We start from the raw sequence: 14,963 nt of genomic DNA on the forward strand, positions 1-14,963 counted from the left end.
AGACATACAATCAACGCATGGATATAAGCTATCTTATGTATTAATATTTATTATGTTTGACTATTATTATTGTGTTTTCTATCTTGTGTTTTTTTTGTGCTGTCTTTGGATCCGGAGAAAGAATTGTTTTGTTCTCCTTTACACTTGTGTACAGGAAATGACATTAAACAATCTTCAATCTTCACTCTTGAATGAGGCATTATATCGGGATCAGAATCAGGTTTAATACCACCGGCATATGGCTTCAAGCTGTTGGTTTATGGCAGCAGTACATTTTAATAAAAACTATAAATTACATTAAGAAGCATATATATATATATATAATGCATAAATTCAATACGCTGTGCAAAAATAGTGAGGTAGTGTTCATGGGTTCAATGTCCATTCAGAAGTCGAATGGCGGAGGGGAAGAAGCTGTTCCTGAATCGCTGAGTGTGTGTCTTCAGACTTCCGTACCTCCTCCCCGATAGTAACAATGAGAAGAGAGCATGTCCTGGATGTTGAGGGATTACTAGTGCGAGAAGGTGATGTTATTACATTCTTTAGCCAGAGGGTGGTGAATTTGTGGAATTTGTTGCCACAGGCAGCTGTGGAGGCCAGGTCATTGGGTGTATTTAAGGCAGAGGTTGATAGGTTCTTGATTGGACATGGCATCAAAGGTTACGGGGAGAAGGCTGGGAACTGGGATTGAGGAGGAGATAAAAAAAAAAGGATCAGCCATGATGGAATGGCGGAGCAGACTTGGTGGGCAAATGGCCTAATTCTGCTCCTATGTCTTATGGTCTTATGGTCTTATTCTATTACACAGTATTACACAAGAAGATGTCAATAATCAATGAGTCCAACCTCATTCTTTGCAAATTATTCCACCAGAAAATGTTCAGAACTCCACAGCTTCCTCCATCTCCAAAGGGATCCCTACCGTTAAACATATCTTTACCACCTTCCTCCCTCTGCTTTCTGCAGGAGTCACTCCTTCCATGATTCTCTTGTCTGTTCGTCTCTCTCCCCACTAATCTCCCTCCTGGCACTTAACCCTGCAAATGGTCAAAGTGCTACATCTGTCCATTCACCTCCATTCAGGGCCACAAACATTCCTTCCAGGTGAGGCAACACTTCACCTGCGAATCTGCTGGTGCTCCCGATGTGGCCTTCTCTACATTGGTGAGACCCGTCATAAACTGGGAGACCACTTCGTCGATCACCTCCACTCCATCCGCCAAAAGTAGAACTGCCCGCTGGCAAACATCTTAATTCTGATTCCCATTCCTGTTCCTACATGTTGGTCCACGGCTTCCTCTTGTGCCAAGATGAGGCCACCCTCAGGGTGAAGGAGCAACACCTTATATTCCATCTGGGTAGCCTCCAACCTGATGGCATGAATATCAATTTCTGCTTCCGGTAAAAAAGAATACTCTCCCCCTCCCCTTTTCTTCCATTCCCCACACTGCCCGCTTACCTCTTCTCACCTGCCTATCACCTCCCCCGGTGCCCCTCCTCCTTCCCTTTCGCCTATGGTCTATTCTCTTTTCCTATCAGATTCCTTTCTCTTCAGTGCTTCACCTTTCACACCCACCTGGCTTCACCTATCACCTTCCAGCTAACGCGAAACATCGACTGTTTATTCCTCTCCAAAGATGCTGCCTGAGCTGCTGAGCTCCTCCAGCGTTTTGTGTGCCTTCCAGCATCTGCAGAATCTCTCATATTTATTAAACATTCCTGGAGATTCTATTTTATGTTTGATATTTAATACATGAGATCAGGGACTGTGAGGGAGATGGTGATTAAGATGCTCAGTGTCTCGTTCTCAAATTGAATTTATTGTATAACCTTTACTACATTGCCATGTTTGATTCTGAAATTGATGAGGACCTTATTAAATGGCTTCCTAGATAATTGATTAATCTTAAAATGAATAAAAAACGAAAGTCAGTAAATTATTAACCCTCAGCCGCTTGGAGTCTCTGCCTCGTACTCAATAATTCATAGCACTTCATGCATAACATTGAACCCCGTTACTGGAAGCATTTTGAACTCTAATTCAAGCATATCTAATTCAACTTCTACCTGAGGAGCAAATTAGATCTGCTCCAGTTTGCCTGCTGAAGCAACAGGTCCGCAGTAGCTGCCGTTTCATTGGTTCTTCACTCAACCCTGGAATATCTGGATAGCAAAAACACATACATCAGGATGCTCTTTATCAACGACAGCTCAGCATTCAGTGCCATCATCCCGTCAAAACTAATCAAAAGCTCCAAGACCTTGGCTTCAGTACCTCCTTGTGCAGTTGGATCCTGGATTTCTTCACTTGCAGATCCCAGTCACTCCAGATTGGCCACGATCTCTATCAGCGCAGGTGCACCACAATGGTTGGGGGGTGGGAATCAAATTAAAGAGGCTAGGCGTGAGGAGGTTAGTTCACAACAGGGGGATGGGAACCAGTGCAGAGAGACAGAGGGGTGTAAAGTGAGGGTAGAAGCAAAAAGTACTAAGGAGAAAAGTAAAAGTGGCAGGCCGACAAATCCAGGGCAAGCATTAAAAAGGGCCACTTTTCAACATAATTGTATAAGGGCAAAGAGAGTTGTAAAAGAGCGCCTGAAGGCTTTATGTGTCAATGCAAGGAGCATTCGTAATAAGGTGGATGAATTGAAAGTGCAGATTGTTATTAATGATTATGATATAGTTGGGATCACAGAGACATGGCTCCAGGGTGACCAGGGATGGGAGCTCAACGTTCAGGGATATTCAATATTCAGGAGAGATAGACATGAAGGAAGGGGAGGTGGGGTGGCGTTGCTGGTTAAAGAAGAGATTAACGCAATAGAAAGGGAGGACATAAGCCGGGAAGATGTGAAATCGATATGGGTAGAGCTGCGTAACACCAAGGGGCAGAAGACGCTGGTGGGAGTTGTGTACAGGCCACCTAACAGTAGTAGTGAGGTCGGAGATGGTATTAAACAGGAAATTAGAAATGTGTGCAATAAAGAAACAGCAGTTATAATGGGTGCCTTCAATCTACATGTAGACTGGGTGAACCAAATTGGTAAAGGTGCTGAGGAAGAGGATTTCTTGGAATGTATGCAGGATGGTTTTTTGAACCAACATGTCGAGGAACCAACTACAGAGCAGGCTATTCTGGACTGGGTTTTGAGCAATGAGGAAGGGTTAATTAGCGATCTTGTCGTGAGGGGCCCCTTGGGTAAGAGTGACCATAATATGGTGGAATTCTTCATTAAGATGGAGAGTGACATAGTTAATTCAGAAACAAAGGTTCTGAACTTAAAGAGGGGTGACTTTGAAGGTATGAGACGTGAATTAGCTAAGATAGACTGGCAAATGACACTTAAAGGATTGACGGTGGATATGCAATGGCAAGCATTTAAAGGTTGCGTGGATGAACTACAACAATTGTTCATCCCAGTTTGGCAAAAGAATAAATCAAGGAAGGTAGTGCACCCGTGGCTGACAAGAGAAATTAGGGATAGTATCAATTCCAAAGAAGAAGCATACAAATTAGCCAGAGAAAGTGGCTCACCTGAGGGCTGGGAAAAATTCAGAGTTCAGCAGAGGAGGACAAAGGGCTTAATTAGGAAGGGGAAAAAAGATTATGAGAGAAAACTGGCAGGGAACATAAAAACGGACTGTAAAAGCTTTTATAGATATGTAAAAAGGAAAAGACTGGTAAAGACATATGTAGGTCCCCTGCAGACAGAAACAGGTGAATTGATTATGGGGAGCAAGGACATGGCAGACCAATTGAATAATTACTTTGGTTCTGTCTTCACTAAGGAGGACATAAATAATCTTCCAGAAATAGTAAGGGACAGAGGGTCCAGTGAGATGGAGGAACTGAGCGAAATACATGTTAGTAGGGAAGTGGTGTTAGGTAAATTGAAGGGATTGAAGGCAGATAAATCCCCAGGGCCAGATGGTCTGCATCCTAGAGTGCTTAAAGAAGTAGCCCAAGAAATAGTGGATGCATTAGTGATAATTTTTCAAAACTCGTTAGATTCTGGACTAGTTCCTGAGGATTGGAGGGTGGCTAATGTAACCCCACTTTTTAAAAAAGGAGGGAGAGAGAAACCGGGAATTATAGACCGGTTAGCCTAACGTCGGTGGTGGGGAAACTGCTGGAGTCAGTTATCAAGGATGTGATAACAGCACATTTGGAAAGCGGTGAAATGATCGGACAAAGTCAGCATGGATTTGTGAAAGGAAAATCATGTCTGACGAATCTCATAGAATTTTTTGAGGATGTAACTAGTAGAGTGGATAGGGGAGAACCAGTGGATGTGGTATATTTGGATTTTCAAAAGGCTTTTGACAAGGTCCCACACAGGAGATTAGTGTGCAAACTTAAAGCACACGGTATTGGGGGTAAGGTATTGGTGTGGGTGGAGAATTGGTTAGCAGACAGGAAGCAAAGAGTGGGAATAAACGGGACCTTTTCAGAATGGCAGGCGGTGACTAGTGGGGTACCGCAAGGCTCAGTGCTGGGACCCCAGTTGTTTACAATATATATTAATGACTTGGATGAGGGAATTAAATGCAGCATCTCCAAGTTTGCGGATGACACGAAGCTGGGTGGCAGTGTTAGCTGTGAGGAGGATGCTAAGAGGATGCAGGGTGACTTGGATAGGTTGGGTGAGTGGGCAAATTCATGGCAGATGCAATTTAATGTGGATAAATGTGAAGTTATCCACTTTGGTGGCAAAAATAGGAAAACAGATTATTATCTGAATGGTGGCCGATTAGGAAAAGGGGAGTTGCAACGAGACCTGGGTGTCATTATACACCAGTCATTGAAAGTGGGCATGCAGGTACAGCAGGCGGTGAAAAAGGCAAATGGTATGCTGGCATTTATAGCGAGAGGATTCGAGTACAGGAGCAGGGAGGTACTACTGCAGTTGTACAAGGCCTTGGTGAGACCACACCTGGAGTATTGTGTGCAGTTTTGGTCCCCTAATCTGAGGAAAGACATCTTTGCCATAGAGGGAGTACAAAGAAGTTTCACCAGATTGATTCCTGGGATGGCAGGACTTTCATATGAAGAAAGACTGGATGAATTGGGCTTGTACTCGTTGGAATTTAGAAGATTGAGGGGGGATCTGATTGAAACGTATAAGATCCTAAAGGGATTGGACAGGCTAGATGCAGGAAGATTGTTCCTGATGTTTGGGAAGTCCAGAACGAGGGGTCACAGTTTGAGGATAGAGGGGAAGCCTTTTAGGACCAAGATTAGGAAAAACTTCTTCACACAGAGAGTGGTGAATCTGTGGAATTCTCTGCCACAGGAAACTGTTGAGGCCAGTTCATTGGCTATGTTTAAGAGGGAGTTAGATATGGCCCTTGTGGCTACGGGGGTCAGGGGGTATGGAGGGAAGGCTGGGGCAGGGTTCTGAGTTGGATGATCAGCCATGATCATAATAAATGGCGGTGCAGGCTCGAAGGGCCGAATGGCCTACTCCTGCACCTATTTTCTATGTTTCTATGTTTCCACAAGGCTGTGTGCCTAGTCCCCAGCTCTACTCACTTTACACCGATGACTGTGTGGCTAAGCACAGCTCCAATGCCATATTCAAGTTTGCTGATGACATGACATCATATAGGAAGGAGATTGAAAATCTGGCTGAGTGATGCCACACAGACAACCTCTTACTCAACGTCAGCAAGACCAAGGAGCTGATTATTGACTTCAGGAGGTCCACAACCCAGTCCTCATCAGAGGGTCAGCAACTTCCAATTCCTCAGTGTTCGTATTTCATAGGACCTGTCCTGGGCCCTGCATGTAAGAGCAATTACGAAGCACCTCTGCTTTTTTACTGTATATATACTTACTGTAATTCAGCTTCTTCTCTGTTATCATGTATTGCATTGAACTGCTGCCGCAAAGTTAACAAATTTCATGACACATACCAGTGTTAACCCTGATTCTGACTCTCAATCTGAACCGCTATGCTATCATGCCACCCCAGGGGACTGGATTTGTACCGTGTTGTGAAACTCAGGAACGTGAACCCCTCTGCCCCGCCTTTACACTTGTGTGCTGGAAAGGACATTAAACAATCTTCACTCCTGAATGAAGCATTAGATTGGGATCAGAATCAGGTTTAATATCACCGGCATATGGCTTCAGGCTGTTGTTTTGCGGTAGCAGTACATCGTCATAAAAACTATAAATTACGATAGAAGCATATATAAAAATAAATTAAATAAGTAGGGCAAAAAGAGAGGGAAAAAGTAGTGAGGTATGTTCATGGGTTCAATGTCCATTCAGAAATGGGATGGCAGAGGGGAAGAAGTTGTTCCTGAATCACTGAGTGTGTGTCTTCAGGCTTCTGTACCTCCTCCCTGATGGGAGGGGCTGATACTTCCACAGTGTTCCTTTGTTTCGTGGCTGTCTGTGGGAAGATGAATCTCAGGGTTGTATACTGCTACATACTTTGACAATAAATGTGCTTTAAGCCTTGAGAAGAGGTTGTCCTGGATGCTGGGGATTACCAGTGTGAGAAAGTGATGTGATTTTGTTGCACGTTGTCACACAATATGATGTAAATAATTAGTTTAACTTCATTGCAAATTATTCCAGCGAAACGTGAATCCATCTGCCCTCGTGGATTTGAGTGATTATTGTGGGGCTCCTGGTTTTGAGAATGCTGCATATTGGAGTGTCACTCAGCCAAGCCACCTTGTTGGAACTATTATGAATAAACTCTGGTTGCCGTCTCCAGGTCGTTCCTCCACACTTGGGTTCCGGCATTGCTAAAACATATCGTGATACTCCTCCTTCCCTGTCTCCTATGGTCCACTCTCCTCTCCTGTCACATTTCTTCTTCTCCAGCCCCTTACCTTTTCCACCCACCCGCTTTCACCCATCACCTAGCTATCCTCTTCCACTTCTCCCCCCCCCACCATTTTCTTATTGTGGCATCTTCCCCCTTCTTTTCCAGTCCTGTTGAGAGGTCTCGGCCTGAAACGTCGACTGTTTATTTATTTCCATAGATGCTGCCTGAGCTGCTGAGTTCCTCCAGCATTTGGTGTGAGAGGCCCCAGCTGGTGATTGCTGATGTTTTAAACTATTGCCCTGACCGTTCTGGCCTGATTGGTGCTGGATGTGAATATCCAGCACAGATTAATTGATGGGCCATTCGTTATTGTTTCAGCTTGTCCGCTACACCACCGAGGGGCTACTGCAGCTCGGACCTCTGGGGTCAACGCATTTTCTGCCGGACACCAAGTGCCTGGTGGACGAATGGAAGGTCAAAACTCCAAGTCTCAGGAAATGCGAGGAGGTCCTCAGACCCCGTCAGAGGCTCTGGGACTTCACACAGGTATGATGCTGAGTTTCACCTGCTTCTGTCACCATGACATATCCAGTTCACAGGCACCACCACACATTCTGTTCCCCCGGAAACACTGCACACCTGTTCACCAGCAACCATCACACATCCTGTTCCCCTAGAAACACCTCACCCTGTTCACCAGCAACCATCACACATCCTGTTCCCCTGGAAACACCTCACCCTGTTCACCAGCAACCACTACACATCCTGTTCCCCCGGAAACACCTCACCCTGTTCACCAGCAACCATCACACATCCTGTTCCCCTGGAAACACCTCACCCTGTTCACCAGCAACCATCACACATCCTGTTCCCCTGGAAACACCTCACCCTGTTCACCAGCAACCATCACACATCCTGTTCCCCTGGAAACACCTCACCCTGTTCACCAGCAACCATCACACATCCTGTTCCCCTGGAAACACCTCACCCTGTTGACCAGCAACCATCACACATCCTGTTCCCCTGGAAACACCTCACCCTGTTCACCAGCAACCATCACACATCCTGTTCCCCTGGAAACACCACACTCTGATCCCCAGTATTTTGGCACATGAGACACCATTAAACCAATAACCACTATCAGTCCGTAAGACATAGGAACAAAATTAGGCCATTCGGCCCAGTGAGTCTGCTCCACCATTCCATCGTGGCTGATTTATTGTCCCTTTCAAACCCAGTCTCCTCCTTCTACCCATAACCTTTAATGCCCTGACTAATTAGGAACCTATCAACCTCTCCTTCAAATATACCTACTATCTGTGACAATGAATTCCACAGATTCATCACCCTCTGGCTAAAGAAATTCCTCCCCATCTCTGTTCTAAAGGAGCATCCCTCTATTCTGAGGCTGTGCCCTCTGATCTCAAGGGTCACTCACCATAAGAATCATCCTCTCTATCGAGGCCTTCCAATATTTGTTGGGTTTCACTTAGATCCCCCCTCATTCTTCTAAACTCCAGCGAGTACAGGCCCTGAGCCATCACACGCTCCTCATATGTTAACCCTTTCATTCCTGAGATCATTTTTGTGAACATCCTCTTCACTTTCTCTGTGGGAAGATCGGACGTTTGGAATTCCAGTTGGTGACATTTAATCCTTTTCCTTTGCAGAACGGACCAATCATAAACAGAGACACCGGCCGCTGCCTCGAAGTGGAGATGGTCAAGGATGCCAACTTTGACCTGAGACTGTCCTTGCAGAAGTGCTCCGGGCAAAAGTGGGTGATACGGAACTGGATCAAACCGAGCAAGCACTGAGCACCATGGACCTCCGTTTGTAAATCTGCCACCGAGCAACACTCGAGGGGTGGCCGTGGTCCTCGGAATGTGGGATCACTGTCTGTCTCAGTGAAGGAACACTGGCCAGCTCTTTCACAAACTCTGATGGGGCGTGTACAGAGTTCAGTGGACAATAGTTATGTGCCTTTTACACATATGAAGTTACTGACTGGAAACCAGTCCCAACAGCATGTACACGACCAGAAAACTATAAGTAATAAAATCAGAAAAAATGAATATATTCTATAACTCACTGATACGATTTTGGAAAGGGTGGAGAAACGGAGATCCAAAGTTTGTATACACAGACTTTTGAACGTGGTGCAGGAAGAGTTATTTATTTGTTTATTGAGGTACAACGTGGAATTGGCCCTTTGAGCCATGCCACCCAGCAATCCCCTGATTTAATCCTAACCTAATCACGGGACAATTTACAATGACCAATTAACCCACCAATCAGTATGTCTTTGGACTGTGGGAGGAAACCAGGGCACCCGGAGGAAACACACGCGGTCACGGGGAGAATGTACAAACTCCTTACAGGCAGTGATGGGAATTGAACCTGGGTCGCTGGCACTGTAGAGCATTGTACTAACCACTACACTATCATGCTGCCCCACCTGATAATCATCAAAAGAGAAAAAAGAGATTGACATATTTGTCACATACATTGTAACATACAGTGAAATGCCACATTTGTGCAGGAGATGTGTTGTGGGCTTCCAGTGCCAACAAAGCATGCCCACAACACGCCAACCCTAACCTCTACTGTACTGTGCAAAAGTCTTAGGCACATATATATAGCTAGGGTGCCTAAGACATTTGCACAGTACTGTAGTAATTTTATGGTTTGCACTGTACTGCTGTCACAAAATAAAACAAATTTCTTGATGTATGTGTGATGATAAACCTGATTCAGATATAGGTCTCTGTTGTGGACTGAGAGTGGGAAGGGGACAGGGAGAGGGGAATCATGGTTGGGAAAAGGGGAAGGGAGAGGGGAGGGAGTGGGAAGCACCGGAGAGACATTCTGTAATGATCAATAAAACAATTGTTTGGAATCAAATGACCTTGTCTGGTGTCTCAGGGCTGGGTGAGTCTGTACCTGCACCACCCCGTCTCCCCGTCCCTGGCACTCCTTCTCCAGCACCTGTCCCCCACCCCTCCTGTGGAGCTCCACCCTCGCCATTCCCAACATCCTTCGCTCCCGTCAGATTTACAATCTCACTCTCTGTTCCACATTGACAAATACAGTCCTTGAAAATATGCTGGCTATTTAAGTGTGGCTCAGATGTTTGCACAGTACTGTAAATCTTTAAAATGCAGGAGGAAGCTGGAGCACCTGGAAGAAATCCAGATGGTCATTGGGGCAAATGCACAAACGCCTTACAGACAGCACTGGGAACTGAACCGCGATCGGTGATCGCTGGCACTGTAAGGTGACTGTGCTAACTGCTACAATAACAAGCCGCCCTATTTAGAATCGCCAACAACCTTGTCTCTTAACAACTTCTTAAAAGCCACTATTGTATCTCTCCCTACCACTACCCCAGCAGTGGATTTCAAGTACCTATCGCTCTCTGTGGAAAAAACTTGCCCTGCACTTCTCCTTTAAACTTCCCTCCCCTCACCTGAGATGCAGGCCCTCTAGTACATCAAAGTAAATTTATAATCAAAGTACATATATGTCACCGGATACAACCCTGAGATTCATTTCCTTGTGGGCATACTCTATAAATCCATAATGGAATAATAACCATATTAGAATCAGTGAAAGACCACATCAAATTGGACTTTTAACCACGGTGCAGAAGACGACAATCCGTGCAAATAGAAAAATGAATAAATTATATATTAAATAAATAATCAATAAACATGGAGAACATGAGATGAAGAGTCCTTGAAAATGAGTCTCTTGATTGTGGGAACATTTCAATGATGGGGCAGGTGAAGTTGAGTGAAGTTATCCCCGCTGGTCCAGCAGCCTGATGGTTGAGGGGTAATAACTGTTCCTGAACCCGCTGGTGTGAGTCCTGAGGCTCCCGTACCTCCTTCCTGACGGCAGCGGCGAGAAGAGAGCATGGCCTGGCTGGCGGGGGTTCCTGATGATGGATGCTGCTTCACATAGACGTGCTCAATGTGGGGAGAGCTTTACCCATGACGGCTGGGCTGTAGCCAATACTATCCACTGTGTATTTAGCTGACTTCACCTTCAGGGCTTGAGGTATGAGCAGATACAGTAGGTTCCGTGGTGGAAGAGCACACAGAAATTACAGACGTCCTGGGGCAGCCTTGGGCCAGGAGACAGAATAATAATAATAATAACTTTATTTATATTACTCTTTTCATACAGGCAATGTAGTTCAAAGTGATTTACTGTAGGATAAAGTGCAAACATTAAACTAAAATACTTTCATACTTTATACTTTATTGTCGTCAAACAATTGATACTAGAACGTACAATCATCACAGCAATAATTGATTCTGCGCTTCCCACTCCCGGGATTACAAATCTATAGTAAATATTAAAAATTTAAATTATAAATCGTAAATAGAAAATAGAAAAATGGAAAGTAAGGTAGTGCAAAAACACCGAGAGGCAGGTCCGGGTATTTGGATATAAATAAATATGAAAATAAAAGACAAAAAGATGAACACAAGAAACTCTACAGACGCTGGAAATCCAGAACAACACACAGAAAACGCTGGAGGAACTCAGCAGGTCAGGCAGCATCTAAGAAGGGGAATAAACAGTTGGCATTTGGGGCCAAGACCCTTCTTTAGGACTGGAAAGGAAGGGGCAGATGTCAGAATAAAAAGGTGGGGGGGGGGGAAGAGGACAAGCTGGAAGGTGATGGGTGAAGCGAGGTACGTGGGAAAGGTCAGGCGCTGGAGAGGAAGGGATCTGATAGGAGAGGAGAGTGAACCATAGGAGAAAGGGAAGGAGGAGGGGACCCAGGGGAGGAGATATGCAGGTGAGAAGAGGTAAAAACTATTAGTAAAATGTTCATTAAAAACAAAGTTAAATAAATAGGTTCTGAGCTGGCGTTTAAAAGAGTCAGCGGAGTCTGCATCCCTTACAGTTTTAGGTATTGAATTCCACAGTTTAGGAGCTGACCTGCCAACTATCTTTTGAGGGAGATTGTTTAAATTTAAGAGACCGGTGGAAGACCGGCGAGCTCGAGTAGGGTGGTAAGGAGCCGCTTCCCTCACAAGTGTCAGAATCAGAATCAGGTTTATTATCATGACATGTGCCAGGAAGTTTGTTGTTTTGCGGCAACAGCACAGTACACAGCCACAAAACTGTAGCAGCCTTGCGCTAACCACTGTGCTACTGTACCGTCGCAAGTAAGTCCCCCTGCTGGACATGGAGGAATTAAAATATGGAAGAAAACGTTGAAACTTGAATGAGTCAGGAACAGTGGATGCAGAGAAACCAATTGTCTTAGTTCTTACCATGAGGGCTGAGGAACGGAGACTGTCCTTTTGTGAACTGGTTTTTGCTCGGCTGAATCAGAGTTTCAGAGTAGACACAATGATGCCCCACATAATATGCTGGACAGGAGATCACTTCCAAATAAGAAGTTATTTGTGAGATGTCCTTTGGTTAGATATACAGTGGCATGCAAAAGTTTGGGCACCCTGGTCAAAATTTCTGTCACGGTGAATAGCTAAGCGAGTAAAAGATGACCTGATTTCCAAAAGGCATAAAGTTAAAGATGACACATTTCTATAATATTTTAAGCAAGATTACTTTTTTATTTCCATCTTTTACAGTTTCAAAATAACAAAAACGGAAAAGGGCCCGAAGCAAAAGTTTGGGCACCGTGCATAGTTAGTACTTAGTAAAACCCCCTTTGGCCAGTATCACAGCTTGTAAACGCATTCTGTAGCCAGCTAAGAGTCTTTCAATTCTTGTTTGGGGGATTTTCGCCCATTCTTCCTTGCAAAAGGCTTCTAGTTCTGTGAGATTCTTCGGCCGTCTTGCACGCACTGCTCTTTTGAGGTCTATCCACAGATTCTCCATGATGTTCAGGTCTGGTGACTGTGAGGGCCACGGCAAAACCTTCAGCTTGTGTCTCTTGAGGTAGTCCATTGTGGATTTTGAGGTGTGTTTAGGATCATTATCCTGTTGTAGAAGCCATCCTCTTTTCATCTTCAGCTTTTTTACAGACGGTGTGATGTTTGCTTCCAGAATTTGCTGGTGTTCAATTGATTTCATTCTTCCCTCTACCAGTGAAATGTTCCCCGTGCCACTGGCTGCGACATAAGCCCAAAGCATGATCGATCCACCCCCGTGCTTAACAGTTGGAGAGGTGTCCTTTTCATGAAATTCTGTACCCTTTTTTCTCCAAACATACCTTTGCTCACTGCGGCCAAAAAGTTCTATTTTAACTTCATCAGTGCACAGGACTTGTCTCTAAAATGCATCAGGCTTCCTCTCAGTTTTCACTACTGTCAGTCACGCAAGTCCCGGGTGGAGACTCAGGAATACTGTCATACACAATTGTAGAAGGATTCTTCATTGCTGTTTCCATTACAGTTTTGTTTGACTGGTCAGGATTGTTACCCCTGAGCTGAACCCCCGAAACTAGAGGACCGGTGGGCCACTCTTAGACTGGCCTCTACCCTTTGAGCTGTCTGGCATGGATGACTCACCAAGAGCCAAATCACAAGGCCCTGATTCCAGCCTACGTTTCTCTCCAGGTCACTGACGCACACAAGCCTCCAAACCACAACAAGGCTGTGGTCATCTTGGAGGAAGCAGAGTCTACAGAAAGGAATAAAGATTTAGCGTTTTGGGCTGAGACTTTTCATCAGGACCGAAAACACACTAACTTGTTAATCTCTCTCCATAGATGCTGCCTAACCTGCTGAGTTCCTCCGGCATTTTGTGTGTGTTGCTCTGGATTTGCAGCATCTGCAGAATCTCTTGTGTTTATAGAGAAGAGGCTTCGGCCAATTAACTGGAAGGTAAAATTGAGATGCAACGGGACTTGGGAGTCCTCATACAGGATTCCCTTAAAGTTAACCTCCAGGTTGAGTCAGTAGTGAAGAAGGCGAATGCAATGTTGGCATTCATTTCTAGAGGAATAGAGTTTAGGAGCAGGGATGTGATGTTGAGGCTCTATAAGGCACTGGTGAGACCTCACTTGGAGTACTGTGGGCAGTTTTGGTCTCCTTATTTAAGAAAGGATGTGCTGACGTTGGAGAGGGTACAGAGAAGATTCACTAGAATGATTCCGGGAATGAGAGGGTTAACATATGAGGAACGTTTGTCCGCTCTTGGACTGTATTCCTTGGAGTTTAGAAGAATGAGGGGAGACCTCATAGAAACATTTCGAATGTTAAAAGGCATGGACAGAGTGGATGTGGCAAAGTTGTTTCCCATGATGGGGGAGCCTAGTACGAGAGGGCATGACTTCAGGATTGAAGGGCGCCCTTTCAGAACAGAAATGCGAAAAAATTTTTTTAGTCAGAGGGTAGTGAATCTATGGAATTTGTTGCCACGGGCAGCAGTGGAGGCCAAGTCATTGGGTGTCTTTAAGGCAGAGATTGATAGGTATCTAAGTAGCCAGGGCATCAAAGGTTATGTGAGAAGGCGGGGCTGTGGGACTAAATAGGATAAGATGCATCAGCTCATGATAAAATGGTGGAGCAGACTCGATGGGCCGAATGGCCAACTTCTGCTCCTTTGTCTTACGGTCTTATGGTCTAAAATTGGTGATTAGCAGCATTCAAAACACAAGGTGACATTTCACTCGGAAAACACTTCATTGCTTCAGTGCCACAGTTAAAACAGGAAATGGATCATATTTTCAAACCAAAGAAATAGTTCAAATCTTTAGACTTAATAATACAGTGGATTCAGGTTAATCGGGGCCAGTGCATCATCAAGGAAGTCAAGAAGAACAACCTACCAGCTGTGCTTACTTACATCGATTTTCGCAAAGCTTTTGACTCCATTCACCGAGGTAAAATGCTGAAGATCCTGAAAGCTTACCGAGTGCCAGACCATCTACTGAGAGCAATAGAGTCCAGCTATACCAAAACCATGGCGAAACTTGTATCACCAGACAGAGAAACAGCAGTGTTCGAGCTCCTAGCTGGTGTGCTGCAAGGAAACACTCTGGCACCCAACATCTTTATAATCGTCCTTGATCACGCTCTGTGTCAAGCTACCAAAGATCATGACAAGCTTGGTTTTACCATAAAACCAGGACAAACCAAAAGGGTCAGACCAGTTATGCTCACAGATCTCGATTTTGCAGGTGACATAGTCCTGCTCTCTGACCAGATGGAGGAAGCACAGCAGCTACTGACAAAAGTGGAAATTGAG

General features: G+C 44.9%; 1 protein-coding gene across 2 annotated transcripts in view; it reads left to right on the forward strand.

Annotated features, from left to right (window-relative positions):
• The window catches only part of galnt9 (polypeptide N-acetylgalactosaminyltransferase 9), a 223,090-nt gene extending 213,511 nt beyond the window's left edge, over nucleotides 1–9,579 (forward strand). For both annotated transcript variants that reach the window (XM_063074080.1, XM_063074081.1), the window contains 2 exons: nucleotides 7,164–7,331; nucleotides 8,456–9,579. In XM_063074080.1, coding sequence (XP_062930150.1) covers nucleotides 7,164–7,331; nucleotides 8,456–8,602 — 315 coding nt within the window. In that variant the 3' untranslated portion in view covers nucleotides 8,603–9,579. The remainder of the gene's footprint in view (nucleotides 1–7,163; nucleotides 7,332–8,455) is intronic.
• Nucleotides 9,580–14,963: the final 5,384 nt, after the last annotated feature.

This window comes from Mobula hypostoma, chromosome 21 (genome assembly GCF_963921235.1).
Source record: "Mobula hypostoma chromosome 21, sMobHyp1.1, whole genome shotgun sequence".
Classification (NCBI taxonomy): domain Eukaryota; kingdom Metazoa; phylum Chordata; class Chondrichthyes; order Myliobatiformes; family Myliobatidae; genus Mobula; species Mobula hypostoma.